General features: G+C 39.4%; 2 protein-coding genes across 7 annotated transcripts in view; one reads left to right on the top strand and one right to left on the bottom strand.

The window, feature by feature from the left end:
• FLACC1 (flagellum associated containing coiled-coil domains 1) overlaps positions 1-7,698 on the top strand; it is a 38,734-nt gene extending 31,036 nt beyond the window's left edge. Inside the window, exon 16 of the mRNA XM_074340003.2 lies at positions 7,578-7,698. The gene's annotated coding sequence lies outside the window, so the exon portion shown is untranslated. The remainder of the gene's footprint in view (positions 1-7,577) is intronic.
• Positions 546-24,888, bottom strand: CASP8 (caspase 8). 6 transcript variants are annotated; one of them, XM_019726794.3, is made up of 9 exons: positions 22,795-23,161; positions 22,223-22,387; positions 13,361-13,693; positions 9,769-9,874; positions 8,767-8,905; positions 7,669-7,778; positions 5,916-6,057; positions 2,939-3,440; positions 546-1,666 (listed from the first exon to the last, which is right to left on the bottom strand). In XM_019726794.3, exons 3-9 carry the CDS (start codon positions 13,663-13,665, stop codon positions 1,531-1,533), a joined length of 1,440 nt encoding a protein of 479 aa, XP_019582353.1. In that variant the 5' UTR covers positions 13,666-13,693; positions 22,223-22,387; positions 22,795-23,161; the 3' UTR covers positions 546-1,530. The 6 variants fall into 6 exon arrangements, with proteins under 6 accessions (XP_019582353.1, XP_074196099.1, XP_019582349.1 ...); XM_074339998.2 differs by lacking the exons at positions 22,223-22,387; positions 22,795-23,161 and adding an exon at positions 24,868-24,888; XM_019726790.3 differs by lacking the exon at positions 22,223-22,387 and having other exon boundaries at positions 22,795-23,160.
• Between the last annotated feature and the right edge of the window lie 765 nt (positions 24,889-25,653).

Below are 25,653 nucleotides of genomic sequence, written 5' to 3'. Positions count from 1 at the left end.
AGAAGTATGTATATATTGCAAGAACGATAAGAGAAAAGGCTGAAAAGGGAGTTTGGAAACAGATTATAAAGGATTTATAAAACATTTTGAGTTTTTAAAAATATTTTAATGTAAAAAATAACATTTTCCAATTTGTACTTTAAGGAAACCTGTACTAGGGTTCAGGGCATATTGATTATTTTGAATTAAAGTTACTTGAGAAACAACCAGTGCAAGAAGGACACTGACCCTCTTTTATTCCCCCAAAGGCAGGAAATAAACCTCCCATGTGAATGGTACCCTCCCTGTACCGGGGAAGCTAGAAGGTATCCTTATCACCAGAGATAGGGAATTTAGGGTCAAGAAGGCTGTATAAATAAATCTTGTTACTACCCCAACTCCAAACACCTTTGTCTTGTCAATACATCACAAATGTGTTATTTTGTCTAAAAGGTATAAATCTGCCTTATTTGGTCATTTCTTTGAGTCTCATATTTCTATGAGCGCCTATAGCTATGGAAATTAAATTTGTTAAAAAACAAAAACAAAAAAACAACAAAATTACATTTGTTTTTCTCCTGTTAATTTATCTTACATCAATTTAATTAGTATGAGGTGTGATCAACAATACAGGGAATGTTTAAATAAAAATAATTTATTACAGTAAATGACACATTGCCATTAATTCCCCTCAAAATATTCACCCTCACTTTGAATCTAGAAGAGTAAAAAGAAAAAGTTTTCATTGCAAAGTAACGTGGAAGGTGGCCTGGAAAGAGAGGGAGTGGACGTCCAAAAAAAGAAAGTAAATGCTGAACAATTGGAAGGAAATTAAATTAAGTGATTATGGGTTAAAAGCAGATGAGAGATGTGTGAAGAACATTCTGCCACTGTTTTTGAACCTTCATAATGTTACATTTCTTTTAAACTTACTGTACTTTTTGTGCCTACTATAGTTTGTTTTCCCCCTTCTTCTGTCCCCCACCCCTCCACTCCGGTTCAAGCCATTGTTCCTGCCTCCCCCCCACCCCCACCACGGCTGAGGCGGTCGGTTCTCGGTGGGTTGCTCACAGCAGCTCGCCGCATCTCTCCCCGGATGCTGGCTGCTCACGAGGGCTATGGGCCACTCACAGCCACACACGTTAGTCCGAGGCAGCCCAGCTCCAGGGAGCGCTATTGTTCACAGTCTTAGCTGTAGAGGGCGCAGCTCACTGGCCCATGTGGGAATTGAACCAGCAACCTCAGCATTAGGAGCACGGCGCTCCAACCACCTGGGCCTCCGGGCCAGCCTCCTACTATAGTTTTTAAAAACTTTTTTATCACATTAAAAATACAATTAAAATCACTCCATTTTATTACAAATAAAATGGCTATAAATGTCTAGCTATTATTACAAACCCAGAGATTTAAGCTTGAATTTGCATAAAAACTAGACTGATTTCCTTTGGCTCCCATTCTCTCCCCTTCCTGTCATCCAAAAAACAAACAAAAAACAGAAAGTGGGGAAGAGCAGTGTGTTATTAACAATTCAGTTATGCATAGTGTTATGCATCAATTAAGAGGGAAGAAGAGTTTTTTTCTTAGAGTGAAAGAAGGTTGTGGCATCTGCTTCCCCTTGTTTTTCTTGTCATCCTTATTGCTCACTTCAAAGTTCACTTCAGTGAGGATGGTGAGAATATCTTCACCTCTGAAAAACATAACATTTTGACCATCTGTGAGGGAAAAATAACTGGTAAACCCTTTCATATGATGTGCTTATGATAGTTATTTCCCTCAAAACATTTGAAATAAACAACACTCTATGTCACACATCGCTTCTGGTATACGGCAATTTCTGTCAAATAAAAACATTACAGTGTGTCCTCATCCATCTTATTCACCATCATTTGAAATAATAAGTTGCTAAACTAAGAGGTACCACAGCTTTCCAGGTAATGGAGTGGGTCTCAGAGCCTAATAACTTATCTTTGATTTACTCAGGATCTCTGTAGACCACCAGAAACCTCAGTGTTAACATCAGATTTTGTTTCTTTTCCTCCCAAACTATTTGTACATTACTCTGCTCCGTGTACTATGTCACTTGCCCCCCAGATCACCTCAATGCCCCCTAAACACTCTACCTCTAATTGACATAGCTTCTGTGGATTCAACTATGATGCAATCAAACTTGAAGCAAGTAAAAATTGGATGTCTCCTGCAGCCACCTCACCCCTTTCTCACTAGTCTCTCTAATCAGTTTAATTGGGCAACCTATTCATCCACCTCTACAGATAGTCCCTAGAACGTGCAGGATTTTTGGTCTAAATTCCAAAATGAAAACATAGTGTTGATGTCTGCCATGGAAAATTCTCACTCTTCAAACACTTAAAACATAATGAGATATACGACTAGAAGGAACCTACAGAAGATTCCTTGCTATCCGTCAGTTGTGTGTGCATTTGGGTGAACTGTGACATACAAAACTATCATTTAAATAAAGGAAGCATAGGATATTTAAATGAGGGAAGGATATTTTCCCACATTTTGTCGCTTCAAATCCGGCCAAATTAGTAAAACTATAGAGGGTTTCTACTCTTTAGTACTTATCTCCCACAATGCACCAAGAGGTTGGTTAGCTATTTTAGAACTTTTGAAAGAGTTAGAGGATGTTAAACATTGAAATGGGTTATTGCCTTCTTGGAAGTTTTCTAGTTGAGTTGAAACAGTCATGTTTTTGCTTAAACGCCCAGCTAGATTATATGACTTTATCATCCTTCCTAGCAATACGATACCTTGATTGTCCTTTGAGGTGCTAAAAAAAGGAAACTCCTCAGTAAGTAGCTCAGTTCTTTCTATCTATGAACTAAAGATGTTAACACTTCCCTTCTTTCCCACTTTGCAACTGACCTGGAAAGTACAGCTATGTGATCTACGGCTAGACATTTATTGATGAATGAAGGGTTGGGTAGGGAAAAATTACCTAGGACATCTTTCTCTCAGGCTCTGGCAAAGTGACTGAATATACCAGGTCCCCTCCATGGGGTTTCGGTAGGAAACACAGTTGTTCACAGTAGCCATCCCCAGGAGAAAGTCAGCCTCATCTGGGATATATGTCCTCTGAAGTAATGAGTCCCTTTCTAAATCGTCTTCCTTCTGTTCTGAGTCAGTCTCAACAGCTATACCTTTCTGGTAGTTATCCCCTTGACAAGCCTGAATAAAAAAGATTTTGGGTTTGCCTGCAAGGGAAGGGCACTTCGAACCAGTGAAGTAAGAGGTCAGCTCATAGATGGGGGCTTCCTGCCCATCACAGCCATAGATGATGCCCTTGTCTCCATGGGAGAGGATGCAGCACATGAAACAGTCCTTGTTACTGTGGTCCATGCTTTGGTAGGATTTCAGAATTTCACAGATTTGCCATGCCGTTGAGTCTTTGTAAACAATTACCTCAAAATGAAGCTCACTAAAGGTGTTTTTCAAAGCCACTGAAAAGTGAAATAAGAAAGGTCATATTACATTTCAATAATTCCCAGCTAAAGAGAACACTGATCGTATAAGAATTTGAAGCAGAACTTGAGAACAAGACCCTCTATATTAATGACTGAATTCCACAGGCTTCTAATATTTACTGCCACCAGCTGAAAACATTTCCCAGTCTTGAGGCAAATAAGAAAAGGAGAGTACTATTGTTGGCATGTTGTGTTATCTCAACGAGTCTACAAAATGGGTAAGCTATTGTTTAGGCTTACTACCAAACCAATCTAAAAAATAATTGTATTACTTACATAATCAGAATACAAAAGCCAAAAAACTTTTTGAATAAAAGATCCATACTTATTTTATTCCTAATCCTCTCAAAATTGTCAAAATATAATATATGAATGTTTACAAAATCAAATAGAACTAAAAGACTGTCACCTCTCTATTCCTCCCTATTACCCAGCAATGTTCCATGAAGGCAACCACTTTCAATTTTCAACTACTTTTCTTTTTTGGTATTAGCTTCCATTTTATAATAAATTTGGGTGCATTGCTATTTATTTGTTGATAAATTTTAGAACTTTGTATTGAATTCTTATTATGGGTGATGAGCCTTTGGTGCTCTTACACAATTATTTACAACTTTTAGTTGAATCAGTAGTAATGTTTGTGTTACTAATAATATCTAAACATAATATTCTTTAATTTTGCTTCCTTTCTTATTAAACTTTTTGTCTTTCTTGGAATTTGTAATCACATTATTTTTTATTGCTTTATTTGCTGTACGCTTAACATTATTTTCCCCCAAATGCTCTCATAGATCTAGTTAAAGTCTTTCAATATTTTCTGGCTGCCTGTCTGACTCCTTTTTGAAAAAATTAAAATTGTATATATTTAAGATGTACAACATGATGATATACATAGTGAAATGATTACTACAGTCAAACTAATAACATACGAGTATCTCCACACATAGTTACCATATGTGTGAAAGAGAGATGAGAGCACCTGAAATATACTCCTAGCATATTTCTACTGTGTTTCCCTGAAAATAAGACCTAGCCAGACCATCAGCTCTAATGCGTCTTTTGGAGCAAAAATTAATATAAGACCCAGGATTACTTTAATATAATATAAGACTGGGTCTTTAATATAATATAATAATATAATATAACACAACATAATATAATGTAATGTAATATAATACCGGGTATAATATAATATAATATAATATAATATAATATAATATAATATAATAGTGGGTCTTATATAATATAATATAAGACCTGGTTTTATATTAATTTTTGCTCCAAAAGACGCATTAGAGCTGATGGTCTGGCTAGGTCTTATTTTCGGGAAGACACAGTAGTATTCAATATAGTCTGTACATTAGATCTCTAGACTTATTCATCCTACATGACTGCAACTTTGTACCGTTTGACAAAACGCCAGAAATACAATCAAATATTATTTCTTTTTAAAGTTTTAATAGTAAATGAATGGAAATCAAAGGCTAGAAACCTTTTCTTGAGTGCCAAGATGTGTAATGATGAATGATGCAGTCAATGAACTTAAGCTCTGTGGCCTTTTAAAATCATAGAATCGTTTTGCTTGAATAAACAAATGTTAACAGAGACCATTTGCAGAGTCCTGATGATTAAAATCAGCCTACCTTAATTCCCTAAACTTTACTCAATTTGAAAAAATAAGTCATTACCTGATGTTATAACCTGTAAAAACCATTTAGAAAATTCTTTGACCAAATAAAAATTCTTAATATCACAAAGGTTGGGTTGGATTCTTTCTATCATTACTTTTAGTTGTGGCCATTTCTATGTACACACACTACCAATTATTTTTTTGTTTAACTTGTGAGTTCTCAATCTTAGCTGAAATAGGCTGAGCGAAAGGATTTGTCTAGTTTAACATTGAAAATGCTACTTCTGTTGGGGACTCACAATTTCTGCTGCACTCTTATAAATGCAACTTCTATAAGTGCTCTTGGCACCAAGGCCATGTTTTCACACATTCTACAGAAGCACTGTACATTTTGTTGAATTAAAAGCAGAGCTTGGGATGGCCGGTTAGCTCAGTTGGTTAAAGCGTGGTGCTGGTAGCACCAAGGTTGCCGGTTTGATCCCCGCATGGGCCACTGTGAGCTACGCTCTCCTTAAATAAATAAATAAACAAAATAAAGCAAAAGCTTATTGCTGCTTTTCAGTATAAGCCTTTTAGTAATATTTGATATTTTATCTTAATATACACATTGTTTTGATTTTTAAAATTAAATAAAAAAAGAAAAGCAGTAAACCAGCAAATATAGAAGAGTATTCTTCATCTCTACAGGGAAATATGGTTATATCCATTTAAAACAACAACAACAACAACATGTGGCCCTGTTGATACAGCTTACGATCTCCCCTTCTGATAGAAACATAAGTATTAGACATATTTCAATTCTCTTTTGGGTTTTACTATACCCGCATCCAAGTCTGTTCCATTTCTATTCTTCATGCTGTGAAGTTTGGGCACTTCCTTCCGTGCTATGCTAAAGTCAAAATTGTTAAAGATCACACAGTACCCCCGAGGTTTGCTTTCCATTCGGTAAACTTTGCTGGATATCTGAAAAACAAAAATCCAACCCAAGAACTGACTCTGTGGGTCAAACACATGAGATATGAACATACAACTCCCCAGTAAGAGGCGAGGCTGTCCCCTAAGCCACACAGGGCTGCAAGTGCTCATTCCATGGCTCCAACCCAACTTGACGTTTCCCTAGCGAATTCGTTTCCGCCTAGGCTCCCAACACAGGATTCCCCAGACTTCTGCGGCACAGCTAGTGTATAGAGTCCATGTCCCAATACTTGGGCCTCCTGAGCACTTTGCACTTATATTAATATTGTCCTCATAACAGATTATCATTCTTTGTTCTCACTTCTGCTCAAGGCAGATGATATGTGTCGGGAACTAGAATTTATTAATTTGGGAGAGCTCAATCAGGAGTTGCTGAATGAACGGATGTCTTAGTGCTGCCCTTCCTTGATTTTGTGATTCCCTTGGCTGTCTACTCAACTCCTCCATGCTTCTGGGCTACCAGCTGATGGCCTGCCCTTCACACAAGGCATAGTGTGGTCCCAGGATTTTTAAAGCTGATGGCTTAATCTGACTCTCAGGACCACAGCGACTGGAGACGAGAGAGGCACTGGTCAGGCAGGGTCTTGGCTGTGCTGCAGGTTACAGTATCTAGACTCTAGTACCTGCCAGCATCAGTCAGAGGTGGCCCTGTGTTGTCCTGGTGTTCTCAGGGCTGTTTCAGTGCTGAGATAGTCAGCATTTACCGAGAAAAGCATGCAGCTCTTCTAGATATAGAACAGAGCTCCAGACTTGGGGGCTAAATTGCTGGCTCTACCACTTAATAACCTTAAAACTTTGAGCAAGTTAATCTCTCTTGCAGTCAGTATCCTTGGCTGTTCCTTGGGGACACTTGTAGAGTGCTTTACTCTTCACAAAGTACCACAGGACTTTGGTTAACCCTTGATTTCCAGACTGAGAGAGGTCTGGTAATTTGTTCAGGAGACCACTAGCAAATTGTTTCTCTCAAACTTAATTTCAAGTCTCCTGCTAGATTCATAGCGTTCAGGATTTCCTCTGCTTCCTGCCACGGAGAGGAGTAAATGGGCTAAAGAGTCAGAATGCATCTGGTCCGTTGTTGAAGGTTACATAAACAGACATGACTGTGTCTAGAAAGGCAAGTCTTACACTGGCTCATTGAGATGAGAACACGGAGATGGCTAGATCGTGAGCGTTTGCTGCTGATACCTAATCACAAAGAAGAAACGGTGTTGAAATGTCAAGTTAAAAGAAAAGGCTTTGCTCTTCCAGTCCTGCTGGACTCCTTCCCCAAAGCCCTCTCCCAGTGAAGCGGATGCAGCTGCTGAAAGAGTTAGGTAGGAGTCTTCTCACTCCTCTGACCTCCAACTGTTCCAATGTCTTTGTCTTGGGTTTTAAAATAAAAATTTTAAACATAGGAAACCCAAGAAATCATTTTTTTTTTTTAACTAAAAAGTCACACTTTAAGCTTGTCCTTCTGTGAATTTTTCCTACAGTTCTCAAAATTTTCCCTATGTTTCTGCCCCTTCTAGTTTGTCTGGATGCTAGAAAACAAAGGCTAAGGCATACAATAACTAGATTCTGCAATGCAAAGAGAAGAAGGAATGGAAGGTTTCCTCATACCTGTCGCGATTGGCTGTCCTGTTCTCGCGATTCACAGTACTGTTGGCTCGGGGAGTCCGACACTGACAGCATCCCAAGAGACCCCTCCCCCACATACAATTGAGACGCCTCTGGAATGAGACACGAGAGGGAAGACATTTTGATAAAGAAACATGTGGCACCGAGGACAACATGAAGTCCCTTTTAAAATGAAAATTCACAGACTGCCTTGAACATAATATCCTCGTAGTTCACATAACAGGTATAAATCTTATTACTGACTAACTGCATTTTTTCAAACTTGCAAGCCTGGGGCCACACGGGCTGTGTCTTTTGACAATTCTTTTTACTGCTGTCACTGTGTAGAGATGGTGACAACAGGTAGCCACCGAGCATTCATCCTGATATTAGGCTGTAGGTCCATTAAGATGTGGATGTGGTAGAAGGTTGTGGAGAGCAAGCAGTGAGGATCAGAGTAAATTAACTAAATAAACCTTGAAAACATATCTCCAAGTATTACCAATGAAAATTCATCTGGACTTTTTTCAAGTTGGTAAAATAATAAAAAACAAATGGAGACCCGCCTTGAAAACTCCTGAGCAAACAAAACCAGTTTAATCATACCAGCAAAGCTTAATTTAGCTTATTTGGCAAGACTACTTTGACCTTAGCCATTTCTTGCTTATGCCTCTGGAAATCATGAGCAAAACTTGAACTTTTGTCCAAGATTGATGATATGAAGTAACCATGGACCAATCCCTCATTATTTAAGAAAATTCTAACGTTCTAACCAATCACTGTGAAGAATACATAGTTACTGCTTTCTCACTATATAAGCTGCTTTATAACAACGTATCTCTGAACCTCATTCCACATTTTGTTTTGAACACTTTCAGTTTGCAAACTGCCTTTTTTGGTGTGTGCTTAATAAATTTTTGTTAATTACTACAATGATTCATTGGTTTTCTTTTGGCTATTTATGAACTTTTAACAAAGGCTCATTCATCCCTCTGAATTAAAACAGAAACACACATTTTTTATTGGAAACACTGTGACATAGAGGGATTTGTCAATTTAAGAATATATTTTGCTGATTCACAGCTATCAGGTTGTACCTACCTCTGCTTAATTCTTCATAATCATTGATTTTCTTCAGCAGGCTCTTGTTGACTTGGTCACATATTCTTTTCAGAGTATCCAAGTTTCCTTTCCCAAGGATGACCCTCTTCTCCATCTCTATGAAAATATCGAGCAATGTCTGGAGGAAGGAGAAATAAAGTTGGAAGCCAGAATTGGGCCATATTGGCTTTTAGATTGGATTTTTTACTTTCACTTTCTCCAAACCTAACTTCCTAAGCAGACCCTCCTGAGAGGGCATGTGGTCTTACAAAGCCAATAGACTACTATCGAGACAATTCTGTGTTTTCTGGCCCAGAAAGACAGAAGTGAGCAGAGGAGAAGCCACATCAGACATCACCCAGTCCCCAAGCCCTAGCCCCTGTGCTCAAAGTCTGTGGATATCTTTATAGGAAGACTGTGAAACAGCCCAAGTTGTATTGCTGAGACTCAGCAGCCTGGGGACTGCTTCACACCCATTATTGCCTCTGGTACTGTATCCACTACATGGACACATACACAGCCACACACACAGACACACAAAACCACACTACACACACACACCACCATCATACCACATACACACGTACACACAGATACCACACACACACACATACCACACACACACATGCCCCACACCACACACACACACCATACACACACACACACAGTTCTAGGTCCCAGGTTGTTTCAGAGACTGCAGAAGTGGGGGAACTACCTCAGGTCCACCGCTGTCTTTCCTGGCTCTGCAGGTTCCCACATTGAGCTATGCCCCCGCAACCCGCCTTCTGTTCTCCTGACACCGCCTTGCTCCTGATAATCAATGAGCAGTACTGTACAATATACAAAGGACTCATACATAGAACACTCATGGCTGACAGCTTACTTCTTCTCCCCTGGTTAAAACATGAGAATTCAGGTTGCTTTTACCAGAGTAGCCCTCTCTTCATAAGCAGAAATTCCCACTGGTTCAGAACTAAACTTTGGTGCGACAACAGGTCTTACCATGTCATCATCCAGTTTACATTTGGCAATCTCTTGGCTCAAAAGAAACTTAAAGGCCTTCAATTCCGGTTTGGTTACATCTTCTGAAATCTGAAAAAGCATGACCCTGTGGTGGGAAATGGAGACACTTGAGAAATGCTTCCTTAAATAATTTCCCATTTGATATATGGAGTCACAGCAGACTTGATTCCAATGGCCTCCCTTTAAAATAAAGCTAGCTAATGACATGATTTATGAGTTGAGTCCTTGGAAAGAGGCTGGTGTAGTGACACGGAAGACTGTTCACTCATGCCCAGCTATCCCATCTTTAACTGATTTTAAAGTTCTACTACCTTTGTCCTTCAGTTAAATTCAGTTAAATGAATGGCTCAGTTGGTTGGGGAGCAAGCTCTTGGCAACAAGGTTGCTGGTCCCTGCAACTAGGGATTGAGGATAGCAACTGGACTTGGAGCTGAGCTGCGCCCTCTGCAACTAGATTGAAGAACAATGATTTACAGCTGACGGGCCCTGGAGAGGCACGCTGTTTCCCAATAAAATTTATTTTTTAAAAAATTCAGTTAAACAAATTGTGGCTTCCCTTGTCTTCACTATAAAATCACGACCTTGTTGCAATAAAAAAGTTTTGATTTTGGAAATTATGCTTTTCAAAATGCAAATCAGATCACTATTTCCTTATTAAAACTGGGCAGTGTTTTCCCAGCTGTTACCTTCAGTTGGAAGGCCAAATACTCGGTTCTATAATACAGACCTTTGTGAACTGAGCCCAGCCTGCCTCCTCTTCTCTAGCCACTCCTAACCACCCTCCGCCATCTCTTCTCCAAACACCCAGCAGCCCCCTGACACTTTATGCTGTGCCCCCCTCACTCCCATTCCCTTGTCTGTCTACAGACAACCATTCATCCATTAACAGTTCATGCACTGCCTGAGTGTCCTCGGGGTTGCATTCACCCCGCTGTGCCTTTGTACCACCTGAAGCGTAACACATATAATTGTGTGTTTATAAAGCTGTCCGAATCCCCTGAGAGCAGGGTCCATGCTCTTTTTGTTCCATAAGCCCAGAGGGTTGTGAGGTACAGTGTTTAAATTTAGGCGACCCAGACTACTAGTGTTGGAACCTTGGTTCCACCATTTATGAGCTGGGTGACTTCAGATTGTTACACATTTTTTTCCTCATTGTAGGACGTAGACAATACTATGCCTACACCATTCAGACATGTTGAGGCTTACAGAAATAAGTTTATCTGAAGTGCTAAAACTATCCTTGGCAACAGACTAAGTGTTCGATATGCGATAGGCACTACTATTTCCAAATCTATGATAGGCTCTTGGGATATGCTTGTTAAATGAACAAAGGAATGTTTTAGAAGTCAGAAAACCTTTCACAAAAACATGTTAACATCAAAATTAAATTTAAATTCTGAAAATAAAAATGGTGTAGAAACAGAAATTACTCAGTATTATCATCTGCTTCACCCTTCTTCTCATGGAATCTTCTACCCTAGAAGTATTTCTCTAACACTTTCTTACTTTGGTCAAGTTTGGTCAAGATTTGGTCAAAGCTACCACCCCTTTTAACTTTATAACAAGGTATGTTGTGCTTTTACTTTCCTCATTACTGAAACATACTGGCTTTATTGTACCATCATTGTCTCGACATTAATTAACCTGATAGTTTATAAGACACTTACTTTATAAGTAGCAATTATAATTTGAAAATTAAAATGTCTAGTGTTTCCTTATAAATGTAAAGTGGTCACACTAGCATATTTTTTCTTTCTTGGCTAATGTTCAACAACGATGAATAAGCAGTAGGTTGTACTTGTGCTGAGCCTTTTATTCCCAAGTTAGTGTGTTGAAGTTTTTAACAGACAGATCCTGCCCTCATTAGTAACTCTTGACCCTCCAACACAGAGGGACAGGTCATTGTCTGGTATTAGCAGTTTGTCTCAGAATCTAACTCACATGGCAGAAGGAGTGTAACCTCCAGAAGACCAAGACAGTGGGCATAAGATGAGATGGTCCAGCCTTCCTACTTCTGGGGCTGTGTTTTTTAGGACTAATTGATGCCTTAATTTACAAATTCCTTAAAAGAACTTAACAATCCTATTAAACCAAAGTTACCCAGTATTGAATAATATTCAATAGTGTCCGCCTTCCCTCTCCTCCCCAGTTCATGTTCACCCAGAATGTGTCAATGTGACCTTATTTAGAAAAAAAGGGTCTCTGCTGTTGTGATCTCATTAAGATGTGGTCATACTAGACTAGAGTGGGTCTTAATCCAATGACTGGGATCCTTATAAGAAGAGGGAAATTCAGACAAACAGACAGAAAGGAGAACGGAGGCAGATGTTGAACCGATGCATCTACAGGATGAGGAACACCAAGGACTGCCTGTAACCACCAAAAACTGGGAGATCAGCATGACACAGATTCTCCATAGAGCCTCCAAAAAGGGACCAACGCTGTTGACACCTTGGTTTCAGAGTTTTACCCTCTAGAATTGTAAGGGAATAAATTTCTCTACTGTGTTAAGCCATTCAGTTTGTGGTACTTTGTTACAGCAACCCTAGAACAGAAATACACTCAGAATATCTCTTTTGTCATTTAAAATAAAAATGGTGAGGCCACAAGAAGAGAGCATGACAAGGAACATGCCAGAATCTCAGGTCTCTGAGACCAGTAAGACCAGGGTATTAACAGGCCGTTCTAGTAGAAGGTAGCAAACCCAGGCCGTGAGGACTTAATGTTGCACATGCTACAGTTATTGACAAGGAAGCAGAGACAGTGACAAGGGCTACACCCAAGGCTTGAGTAGAAGCTTCCTGAAAGGAAAATTAAAAATATCTTTAAGGAGTGTCTGAGAATAGAGGATTTTGAAAGAGAATTTGGTAATGTGTTTCTATTTTTAAAGTCTTAAGAATCACAAAGATGTAACTGAATGTGATTTATCACCCCTAGGTTACCTGCTGTCCCACAGGTGGGGACAGGCCAAGCTGCAAGGTCTTTGTCAGGACAGACACCCACATCACCGCCGTTCTAGCAGCAGCTGACCTCACAGGGGCTAAGCAGTCTCTGTGGGGTCCAGCCTGGCCAATACAGAACAACTGGCAACATACACCTCATTGGAGAATTTTGTAATGCAAGTGTGGATAAAAGCCTAATTCTCCCCTGAGAATTTCCGTAGTCATCCACAAGCAGGTGGGAAGAGGATTTCAGGGTAGGAAGCAGTGATGCTTTACCCGATAATAGACAAAGTAAGCACACAATGTGGGCACCAGCAAAGCAGAGAGACCGAGGTAATAGACATGTAACAGAAAGTGAGAGAGTTAGAACATTTAGAAAAAGTCTATTTTTAATGTCAGCATACTTATAGGTAATGTTTCACTCTGAAAAAGATTTCATTTTATGATTTTAGCATATTTTTTTTCTGAATTATACATAAGGTCTCTAAATTTCTTAATTGGGCCCTGGTAGGACATCTTCCCAGAGCCTCCAAAGTCATACTATACAGGCAACCTGAAATCAACCCTGCCCACAAAGATGTGTCCACTCCCCACATACCTCCCAGTGCCACACTGGAGGTTCTCCCCACCTGTAAGCAGAGATCTGAGCCCTGCCTGGTATCTGAAGCTCCTTAGTCATCTCTTCCTTGCTGGTGCCCAGGTGTTTGACCAGCAGATCCAGTCTGTTAATTCGGAATAGCAGCTCCTTCAAAAAGGACAAGTTGTTTTCCTCCAACATTCTCTTTTCCTGGAGTCTCTGGAATAACATTAAGGCATCCTTGATGGGTTCCTGTTTCCTTTGTGGGATGTAGTCCTGGCTCAGGAACTTGAGGGAGGCCAGCTCATCACTGTCCAGTTGTTCCCCGATATCGTAGAGACAATCGCTGAAATCCATGCTTGTCCAGTGTTAGTGTAGTTATAGCCTAGGTCAAAATGCAACATCATATTCAAATGAGGAAGAAAAGTAGCATTTACTGGTTTGTTCCTGCATCAAATGCTATTACATCTACTACAGTATATACTAGACATTGTACTGTGGATATAGGGAAGGTAAAACAAACAGGACAAGCTCCTGCTCTCAGGTAGCTTACTGTTTAGGAAGGTAGATATACGAACTAGCCAATGGTCAGCAAGTTGTGACCAGAGTGCCCGAGGAATATAAAGCCTGGGAGAAGCGCTTCCTGGAGGGAAGTCACTTTTGGGGAGGAGGTGGGAAAGGGCAGTTCTTGCAGGAAATCGTTTATGCAAAAGATGGAGTCAAGAATATTCAAGTCAGTTCAGACAGACACAAGGAACTCAATAAATAAGCTGGAAGGGCTTGGGATGGGGAATGATGGGACAAAGAGATGAAGCTCTGGCCAGGGCCTATTATGGGTTAAAGGGTTCAGGCTTTGTCCTGGAGGTGATAGGGGACTAAGAAAGGATATAAACATGAGAATGATGTCATCTGATTGAAATTAACATTTAAAGTGTGGAGGACAGATTGGAAGGGTTGGAGGTGGAGAAGAGATAGAGTCTGACTGAAACGGTGGTGGTGGGAGGACGTGCTGCAGTGCTGTCCTCCACACACCTTAGGAAAAGCACCCACTGCTGGTCAAGAACCCGAGACTGGAGGCAGAACCAGGTCAACCCTGGCAACCCTTTCAACAGTCCCTAAATTAGACAATGCGGTTTTTTCAAACACACATTGAAATAGGTTTAAAAAAAAAAGGGGGGGGAGAGGGCAGTGTTTCGGGAAACCCAAACAACCTTCATGAAACCAGTCCAGGATCTGCGGTTTCTCCTCCCTTGAAGCCCTTGAGTCAGTCACCTTTACCAATTTCTCGCCACTCTCCCTGCTCTGATAGGCCTGTGAAAGAGCCCTGGGAGCGGTGTTTGTATGGCTTCTTCATAGGAACAAAACTGGGACCTGGCTCTATAGAGCAGGATACAGTGTTGCCATCAAAGCCAGGAAGCTCCCTTGCAGCTGACCCTCGGGGGAGGCAGGGAGTGCAGTGGTAGGTACCGAGTAAGGGGCTTTGGGTTCAGACAAAACTTAGATCAGAATCCAGGAGGCAGCTGCCTTCAGGCCCTGGGCAGTTCCTGTCCTCTGAGGTTAGATTCCTTTGTAAACCACGGATCAAAAGAACACCCATCTCCTCAAGTGTTGTGACAATATAACCTCTAATTCATTTAGATAACAATGGCCACCAACTAGTGAATGCTAAACAAGTGTTAACCAAAGAGAAGGAAAAAGACCCAGACTGTGGGGCCCTGACACAAACTGGTCACAGGAGCACTCCTCTTACCCTCCTAGTTTTCCCATTGCCTCGCTTGATAAATGTGAAAATTCAGTTGGAAGCGGTGGTTTTCAAACTCTGTAAAGTTAAGGAACTTTTCGTTGAAGTCTCACTCACATGCTTACTTACCTTAAGTGGTGGTCCCGGAGATCTACCCTCTGAGAACCTTGAAGTAGAAAAACCTTAACTTCCCATCCAGCTCCATCATCTCCTTGATTCCACAGACTCTGTGTTCTTGGGCACTTTCCTTTAACCTCAAATAACCTTAACCTGTTTCGACCTCTTTCCTCCATTAAACAAGGCAGATCGCTCCCTGCATTTACAAACGTTCTAAAAACGCAAATCCTGACTATTACTCAGAGGTAGTGAGCGAAAGTGATCCAGGACCTCTGTATTTTCTACATCTGATGTTAAAATAGAAATATTTTTTATTTGCACATTAAAGTAAGCCTTAATGTTTTTTAAAAAGTGGCCAAAATGCACTTCGAAACTTTTAAAAATACCTTCTTCTCCCCACACTGATTATGTAGAAGCAGTGTTTTTTATGAAAATTGGAAATACAGTGAATTATAACTGTATTTTATAGCAGGATACAGATACTTCCCTGCAAAAGCAATCAATTATCAGGGAAATACTTTTATTTAGGAAAGTTATCTTAAACAAGTGGCTAGCACCTAACAGCACACGTTCAAAGTGCAACAAACAAAAACTGCAGACCATACAAGGGGACAAACTAGCAAGCTCAATTCCTTAAATCACACTACAGAAACACGCATGTGCTCAACAGGTTATGTTCTTGGAGTGTCATCACAGAATGATGTGTAACCCCGAATAACTAGAAACACCCCATATGTCCTTCAATGAAGGAATGGCTAAATCAACTAAGGTATAGTCATACTATACAATAGTATGCAGCAGTTAAGAAAATGCATTCCATCTTCTGAAATAAAAATGAATATCCAAGACATGTTATTATTATGACAGTGAAAAAAGCAACTTGCAATATAATGAGAAAAAAAAATACATCTAAAGCAATACAATAGATTTTCAGTGATTACAGACATATATGTAAAAGCAGAAAATAAAAAGGTATGGAGACCTGGAAAGAGGCACACCAAACTCATAAAGTTGTTCTTTCTGGGGAACAGAGGAGGAAATTAGAACTTGGGGGTGAAGGAGTGAGGAAAGGGAATTTATCTTTTCCTATAATGTGTTAAGAAAAATGTATGCAGATACTATCTGCGTAAATGAAATTAATGTTAAAATATTAGCTTGGATGTGTTCTTCTGTTTAAGAGAGTGTAATCAAGTGAGTAGATAGGCAAGAAATGAGGCTTTTTGGGAAACTGAAGGCAGATAACAGCAGGCAGGGAGACCAGATTACAGAGGAGTGGTACAATCATATTTGTGTTCTTAAAAGAAAACAAAATGTAAGAACTTTAAACTTTAAAAAGAACTTAAGAGAACTCGAAGAATTTATTTTCCCTCAAATGGCAGGAAACTTTCATTCATCCCTCAGAGACTGAAAAAATCTGGTAGACTAAATATAAGAAGACTGTAGAATACCTGCATAGCACAACTGACCAACTCTATCAGGCATTGCCTCTCAATAGAAAATGCACCTCTTTTTATACACATACAAAATATCCACATAGGAAAAAATCTTAATAAATTTTAGAAATCTTAATAAATTTCCAAAAAGCAGAAATAATACAGTCCATGTTCTCTGGTTATTAGAAGTTAATGAAATTAGAAATGAATGTATTAATTGGAAGTTAGTAAAAAATGGCCAAATCGAACACCCTACAAAAAAGGCTAGCCACATTTAGGTGACATTTTTTAGCACACGGTTTTAGAACAATTGGGAAGACTTCTAGAACAAACTGAAATGAATCCTAACTGAACTCCTTACATCAAAATAAACTGCAGATGGATCAAAGAGTTAATCCTTAAAATTAAAATACTAAAGAAAGAAACATAGGGGAATTTTTAAAAATAATCTTGCAGTGGTGAAGAACCTTTCTAAATATAACAGAAAACCTGAAAACCATTAAAGAAAGGTTGGTAAATGTCCTTAAATAAAAACTAAAATATTCTGAAAAATAACCCAAACAAAATTTTTAAAAATCAATAAATCTTGCACTGAAAAAAAAGGGGGCAATGATATGATGATATAAGATAGAAAATGGACTGATTTTTCAAAAATAAGGTTCCTATAAGTCAATTTTAAGAAGAGTGAAAGATCAACAATCCAATGCATATACAGGTAAAGTCATGAGCAGACAGTTGAGAGAAAATACAGTACCAGTGGCTTTATTTTTTTACAACAAATGGCTTTTAAACATTTGAAAATATGTTCAATCTCACAATAATTTTTTTTAAAGGAAATTAAAATTACAAAAGATTATTTTCAATTACCAAATTGGTGAAACAGAAAACTTGCAATACAGTGTTGTAATCCGGTGGAAACAAAAACAGGTAGGTGAGTGTTTTGGCTATATCTGTCAAAATATGAAATGCACATATCCTTTGACCCCACAATTTAACTTCCAGGAGTTTTTCCTACATTAGCTTAAACATCAGTGTACTAAGACATATGTACAAGGTTATTCATGGCAGCATTGCTTGAAATAACAAGAGTAGGAATAACTATTTATCAATAACAGAAGAATTAAATAAACTATTAATCATATCCAATGGTACTCTATTCAACTATTTAAAAGAATGGAAAGATCAACATGATTGGATATGTGTGATCTGTATAATGTTTTAGTAAGTGGTGCATAGATTTGAGTATTCACAGATCTTTGAACAAAATACACAGGAAGCTGCTCAGTGGTTGCCTCAGGGGAGAGAAAGTAGAGGGCCTGGGTGTGAGTGTAAGGAAGGCCTCGGGGTAAACAAGAAAGTGAAACATTTTTCCCCCCATTTAAAATTTGTACCATGTGCATTCTAAATGTACACATACCTAAATTAAACGTATCTATTTAAAGATGGGTTTTTATTCATATACTGGAACAGATCTAAACTAGGTCCAACCCTCTTTAGTACCATTAGGTTCAGTGTCTTTAAATTTTTAAACCAGTTCTAATCACTGTGAAAATCTCATTTTATAAAATAAAATCAACTACAGAAGCTAATGTAAGCAGAATCTTATTTTTTCCCTCCACAATTATTATTTTCTGATACCAATCTTTATCATATTCATTTTAGAAAATACAGAAAAAATAAAAAAGAAAATTAAAATTACCTCTAATTCCATAATTCCATCATCCAAACACACCTAAAAATATTTTAGTCTTTCCTACTATATGTTTTATATATATATTTCTTACACCATTATGCAAGATGTTACACCATTAACCACAGGCCCTGGGGTTCTAACTACAGGGACCTGGAACTAGGTTTACTGAACAAGCTAAAAACCTTACTGGACAGGCTAGAACTTTGTTAAAGTAATAGTTTTTTAAAAAACATTCATTGTTGTATTTTTATAATCATAAAATAGTAAAAATAACACTTTACCTTACACCAAGTGCAGAAAACTATAAAAAGAAAAATTACTTAGAAGCTCGCTATTTAAAAGTAATTCTTTGGTGGGAGCATTTGAGATCTTCACAACAATTGTCAGTTTGGGCTCAAATAAACTCATAAAAAATTTTTTTAAAGTAACTCTTTGGTCACATTTGGTGATTTTTTTATTCATCTATTTATATATCAATTATAATAAAAACACACATATATAATGTGTTTATATACACATAAAATATATAAATTTGCATATTTTGATATACAATGCATATAAGGCAGAGGAGAAAAAATGAGAAGGAAATACCTCCAGGAAGTTTTCTTTTACTGTCGATTACTATATAATATCTGTTAAATAATAAATTCATATAAATACATTTGTATTACATAATATATAAGTATATTTAATATTTTTATAATATAGTCATGCCTCAAAATATTTCAATATAAATGTTTATATTGAGATATATGGGTTTATCACATATAATTCATATAAACATAAAAATATTTTTCTTGTCTCATTTTATTACAAGTCTCTGAAAAAATTGCTATAATCATCCACATTTTACTATTGTGAACAATCAGTTTAGAAATAAGCTAATAAGAGCGGCGTCAGGCTCAGATTTGAGCATCTCAGTCAAGGATTTCAATGACAGGCCTTGTGAAGATTTTTTATTTTATTCTAATTGCAGTTGGAAGCCAATGAAGGAATTTAACTAAGAAAAACATATAATCGTAATATTTTTAAAGATTAAAATTATTAAAAATGTTTAAAGACAAAAAAACAGAAAACCCACAAAAACGAGAATTCTTAACAAATCCACTAGAGCAGAGAGAGGGGCAGAACCTTACAAACCAAGCCAGCACATGCTGGAGCCTGGATTTAGACCTCAGCATCTCATTCCAGAGTCACAGCTCCACCGCTGCCTTATATGCCACAATTTAATCGCAAATAAATTTCATCTAATCACAAACAGTCCTTCTAGCAATAATCTAGCAGCACCCTAGCTTCTTCAGTGGCGTACCTCAAAGATGAGGAAAATAAATCCAAAACTTGCATTAATCTTCAGAGACAAATATCCACATCTCATTCAAAGCTCAACACTACTTAAAAGTGGCTCTCAGGCCCAACCCATAAGCGATAGTGTGGCCGTTCCATCCACCAGGACGGCCACCCCAAAACGGGAACTCCCTCAGAACTTGCAAGATTGCCACTCTGCACACAAACACTGTCCACTGCAGGGCCCTGAAGTCAGTGCTTTCATACAATCCAGTAAAAGTGTTTAAACCTCAATAAAACATACATCCAACCCTGTAATTTTCAAATTAAATGAAATTCATAATTTCATCTATAAATGCTTAACCCCAAAAGTAGTCTCAGATCTTGTCAGTCTATACTCATTATTATATTATTCTCTGTACCACTTTGTACCTTTTTTATTTCTAAAATAAAGAAGTAAATAATTGAATTATTAAAACTGTGTGCATGTGTGTTTGTATGTGTGTATGTTAGTGGTTATAGATGCCGGTGAGTGTGTGTTGGTTGATGGGTAGCTGTAGCAGCAAAATCAGTTGAGATTTAAATTTTGATTTCTTTTCTTTGACAAGTTTTGCCAATTTAAAGGTAAGACCTCTCTACAGACAGCTGTACTTGAAACATTCCAGAAAAACCCCCAGGAATGCCTCAACCTAAGCTGGGAAGGCCTTGAGATCTGGAATCTGTGGGCCTGGAGGCTCTAGAGGGACTTCTACCGGTTTCCCCATCTATGCTTAAATAAAAGGCTCACTTCCATGGGCCCCAAGGACACTAGATCCCATCCCCAGCAGCCTAGAAAACTCTAGAATCAAAGGCCTTCCTCCCCAAAGACCCAACTGACTTTACCAAAGGCAAATCTTGGAAACTTCACAGCTGCTTCTTCACAGGCTTGGGATCCTCACAGCTGCTTCTTTTCCCCTGGTGCACTTAAGGCTAGAGTACAAGCCGAATGAAGAATTATAAGCACAACTTGCTCTACTTCCTGTTTCACTCAACTCTGAGTCACATAGGGTGCTCTGCGAAGCTCCTCCTTCTAAAGCTTCAGGAAAAAACTTGGTGGGCAAGAAACAAAGTGTTTCCTCGGAAGGAAACATGGCTCTGAGTTTGGCTCTGGCTGTGTGACTTTGGACAAATCATTTTATTCTGGGGATCCCATTACCACATTCCAAAATTGGAAAGTTGGACCGGATGATAACTAAGAATGCTTTTTTTTTTTCATATTTCAGGAATTTACAATTTATTCTAAGTTCATTATTAAGACTTTAATGTTTTCTTTCCATAAATATCAATTGAGCACTTCTGAGAGATCTTGAGATCCGGAAACTATGGGACCCTCGCCATGGCTCACAGAGGATCTGCGAACTCCCACAGCCAACTCTCATGGTTTCCCAACCAACACTCAAATACTACACGGATCACCCACATGGGCCCCAAGTCACCTAGCTCCCACCCTCAGTGGCTTAGAAAATCCTAGCCTCAATCCAGCCGACTTTACCAAAGAGGCAAATCCTGGAGCCCTCACCGTGGTCTGAGCCTGGGAGATGTAAAAGTGAGCAAAACACACATTAGCCCTGCCTTTTTGCTGTGAGTCAGTTGAAATATTTTCTGATGTTAAAAGTAGAAATAAAAACTAAAAAAAAATCAAACACCTCTGTTCGTTGAAACTGCCTTTTTTCTTTCCCCAAACAGAATATAAGTTTTCAGAGACCCATCTTATAACTGAGAGGATTAAACAAGGTATCTGAAAGTGCCTCTTCCCCTGTAGAGGGCTAGGTAAATGTGCTATGGTAACACCCACGTCCTTCTCTACCACTTGATTCTGCTCATAAAGGCTAAGTGAAAACACACAACAGAATGAAATCCTATTAGCGGCTAAATCCTAGCCCAGGACGTATTCTCTGACTCTTTCTTGATGCCTTTTGAGCATCTACCCCATCATTTGTCCCACTGTTTTGTGTCTAGTTCCTGTCCTAGGTTGTGATCGTCAAAGGGCAGAGACTGCATCTGTTAAGTGCTCCTAGGACCTGCGACGAGACTACGTAGCAGTATCTAGAACATACAAAGTTTTCCTGAAAATCGACAAGAAAATGAAACCATGTGGAAGGACAATGGATACAAACATGGGGATACTCAAGTAACAAAGTGTAGGACATGATGCTCAAACTCATCAGTAACCTGGCAACGAGATAAATAAAGCAACGAGATACCCACTTTATACCTATCAGATTGGCAAAGGTTTGCAAGTTGGATCAGGTCAAGAACTGGTGGGCAAGTTCTTATATAGTCCTTATATATGACGGTGGAAACTGTCCATCATGGAATACTACATAATGGTTAGAAAGTGGAGGCAGGCAAAACACATAGAACTTAAAATACAGAGTGCTTACTTTAAAAAAAAAAGAAAAAGAAACAGAACGAGCAAAATACAACACACATAATACTAATACGTATGTAATAATAATTGCTAACATTTACTGGGTACTTAGTAGTGCCAGTCACTGTTGCAAGTGACTAACGCGTATTATTTCCTTAAGTCCTCACAACCACCTCATGAGGTAGTACTAACCCCATTTAATGATGAGGAAACAGAGGCACAAAGACAGTACTTACTTGCTCCAGTTCGCATAGTTTGAAAATAGTGTATACACACAAAACAATTTTGAAAAAATACAGAATAATTCAGGGATACATATCAAGAGATTTGAAGAGTTGTCTTTTGGGAACCATCACGAGGAGTAGGAAGTGGGCTGGGAGTGCGGAAATCAAAGAAAGGACCTAGAACAGGGCAGAGGGAGAAGGGGCTTAGAGACCAAGGACCACAGGCCATCAGGGTCTGACAGAAGGATTCACTCTACCCTCTGCCGCAGGGCAAATGGAAAAGAAAACAAACGCAAGAAGATAAAGAATGTCTTATGGAATCTCCAAACTACAGCAGGAGAGACACACTGTGTCTGCATTGGAGGCCTCTGGAGATTTCGAGGAGACTCTGAGAAATGTAGCAGAGGAACTGAAGATTTCCCGAGTTAAGAAGTAGCAAGGCCAGTGGCTGTAGTTCAGAGAGAAACACCAGTCGGAGATCCTGGAAGGACCCAGGTGTGTCACCACTGGGCAGGTTGGAGGCGCCCCCTGAGTGAGTCCCGGAAACATGGTATCCAGCAGCCACCTCCGCACCAGGCACTCACCTGCTCCACCCTCTTCCAGTAACATCACAGTCACCAAATCTCCCGATGCCAAGACCCTTTCACTGCCTAATTTCACATGCTCAGATTCCTAAGGCTGATCCACACAACCAGAGAAAAATCCCTTGAAACAGAGAGGGGAGCAAAGGGTAGGGATGGAAACGCCTCCAGGAAGTTTTCTTTCACTTTCGATCATTCCACCAGGTTCTTCTGCCACCTCCAGGGGACTCACTTCCTGTTTCTCAGTTCTCTACATTCAGAATTTACTAGCAAATTCATATGGCTTTAAAAAAAAATCACAGGAGACAAAAGAAGAATTAATAAACATTGCCCTGCAGCAGAAGGGCAGAACCTGGTGTTCAGCAAGAGAGAATGAAAATTCCTTAACAGAAAGCACTAGAGAATAAACTTGATTCCTAAAAAAGGAAAACAGATGACTCATTCTAGAAAGAAATCTTATTTAAAGGAACAGATGCCCAATTTCCAACCACTCAGAAATTGGGCATGTGTTCGTCAACATGCAAACTAAAAACCTGGAAGCTGGACATGTTTCAGTGGAAAGCATTTATGCTGACTACATTTAGTATTAATAACCCCTGTAATTTTTAAAGACAGGCTTCAGACTTCCCCTTGAAAGGGGGCTGGGGAGAGGAAATGCCTTCTGTGAAGTGGCCCAAATCTCAGCACTGAAGCCATGGACCAGCCGCTGCCCCAGATCGTATGGCAAGGGCTCTTCTTGGGTCAAAGCAGGCCTCTAGCAGAAACGTGGGGAGATTCTGATTAAGAAGTGGGGGTGGGTCTGACCCAGCCTAGGGTAGGGGTAACAGCACTGCTTATCTCCTGGCCACGCTCTTAGGTTAGTAGTAACCGGTGCCTGTCCACTGCCGTGCCTGGAGAGGTGGGAGACAGAGGTGGCGATCTGTTTCCCAGGACACCGAGCCCCAGGCTCTCCCCAGCTTTTTTTCATCCTCCGTCCCCTCCCCACCCTCTGCCTCTGTTTCCTGTTTAAATTTTTAAAGGATTTTTCTGCCCTTTTGTTTTTATATCTTGCACATTTTATAAACAAAACACCAACAATAATACAATGACTAGATGTTGTATCTCTTTCACATGAATTAGCTGTAATTCTCACAGCAGTGCAGAATCTTGTTCTCCCATGTTATGGATGAGGAAACTGAGGCTCAAATAGATACATAGGTTCAAACTCAGTCCCATTGGACCAAATACAGGATTTTCTCACTATAACACACTTCCTCCTCTTCCCCAAACACTTAGGGTTTGAAATAAACCATGTGGCTGAAAGAGCAATACATTTAAACTAAGACAGAGTGACCTCTGCTCAAATGTCAGAAGGTCTTGGGTTCTCAGTCACCTAAGAAAAAGGAGTTGGCCAAAGGCACCAGCTAACATTTATCAAACATTTTATGTATGCCAGACACAGTACCTAAATTGGCTCACTTCATCCTCTGAACAATTTTTTTTGCTATTTTTGCTCCCATTTTGTGGATGAGGAAACTGAGGCCTGTAGAGGTTGAAAGACGGCCAAGTGAGCTAGTGAGTGACAGAATGAGGTCAATTTGTCTCTAAGACACTGAGTGGTTAATCCCTGCCTAAATATTAATACACAACAATAGTTCTCAACTTGACTGATCTCAGAATTAACTGGGAAGATTTAAAAAAGATCACTCTTCAGGCCCCAGTTTTGAAATTCCTACCTGTGCAGAATTATGGGAGATAAAACGGATTGAGCACCCAAAGTAAGGCCTGGGCCTTCGATGCTTCTCAATAAATATTCACCACCATTGTTACTTAAGCTCACATCATGGGTAAGATGTCTATGAATTATTAGACATAGTGTACAGATGAAGAAACTAAGTTCAGTGTCAACCAGCTGACGAACCTCAGGGCCAGCAAACAAACCCAGAATTTTCTCACTTGAGAGGTTATGCTCATCTTCCAATCTGCACCAAGACTGGCAGAAATGGATGAGTCACCGAAGATGTGAAAGTTAATAAACAGAGCTCATTTAAAATAGAGCCCATAGGCTAAAAGAACTCCCAGGGACCTGCCACTCACCGCAAAACAGGAAGAAACGGACCTTGCATCTCCAACAGGAAGTTGACTACATTACCACCTCAGCAAGAAGAAGAAAAGATTCCTCCTTGCCCAGTAACAGCTGCAGCCAATGGGAGACTGCCAATGTAAACACACTTAGCCAATGTAAAGACACTATACTTTGAACTTTCAGTTTCCTTGATGGACCCTTTTACACCAGCCCCTCCCAAATCCATAAAAGAGCGTTCCTCTCCCTTGTTCTCTGGATTTGCATGCATGCAGTAGACCATTAGACGGCATGTCCTGAATTGCAATTCTTTGTTCCTGAATAAACCTATTCTGCAGGAGGAATATCCGGCTGTCTATATGTTAAAGGTCAACAGAGGCATCCAGGGAGCCATGCTGTGGATGAGTGGAGATCCTTAGGACTTCGACTTATGTCATTTGTAAGGTATTGATCCCAGGCTTTCCCAGTCTTAGCTCTTTTTAAAAAGGAAGATGAATAATTAATAAGTGAACTGTGAACCTCGAGTTAGTTAAATTCCTATTTTGATCTGCAAGGATCATTATTAATTCACTTGCTCTAAACAGTTTCTTGCTTCCATCTTGTGATATATGTCTGTGTGGTTATTTATATCAAAATGAATAACGTACATGGTCTTTAGCTCCAGAGAAGCTGGAAGATCAGGTGTAATGCAGGGTCTCGGCTCCTGCTCCTGACAGGCGAACGCAGGAGATGTGGAGGCCAAAAAGGAACACCAACGGAGCCATAGATAGGGTACTCATACCAGTATATTCTCCATGGCC

The sequence above is a fragment of the Rhinolophus sinicus genome, chromosome 17, assembly GCF_057876585.1.
Source record: "Rhinolophus sinicus isolate RSI-liver-muscle chromosome 17, RSI-T2T, whole genome shotgun sequence".
NCBI lineage: Eukaryota > Metazoa > Chordata > Mammalia > Chiroptera > Rhinolophidae > Rhinolophus > Rhinolophus sinicus.
Note: the sequence above shows the minus strand (reverse complement) of the source record. Positions and strands in the feature narration are given on the sequence as shown.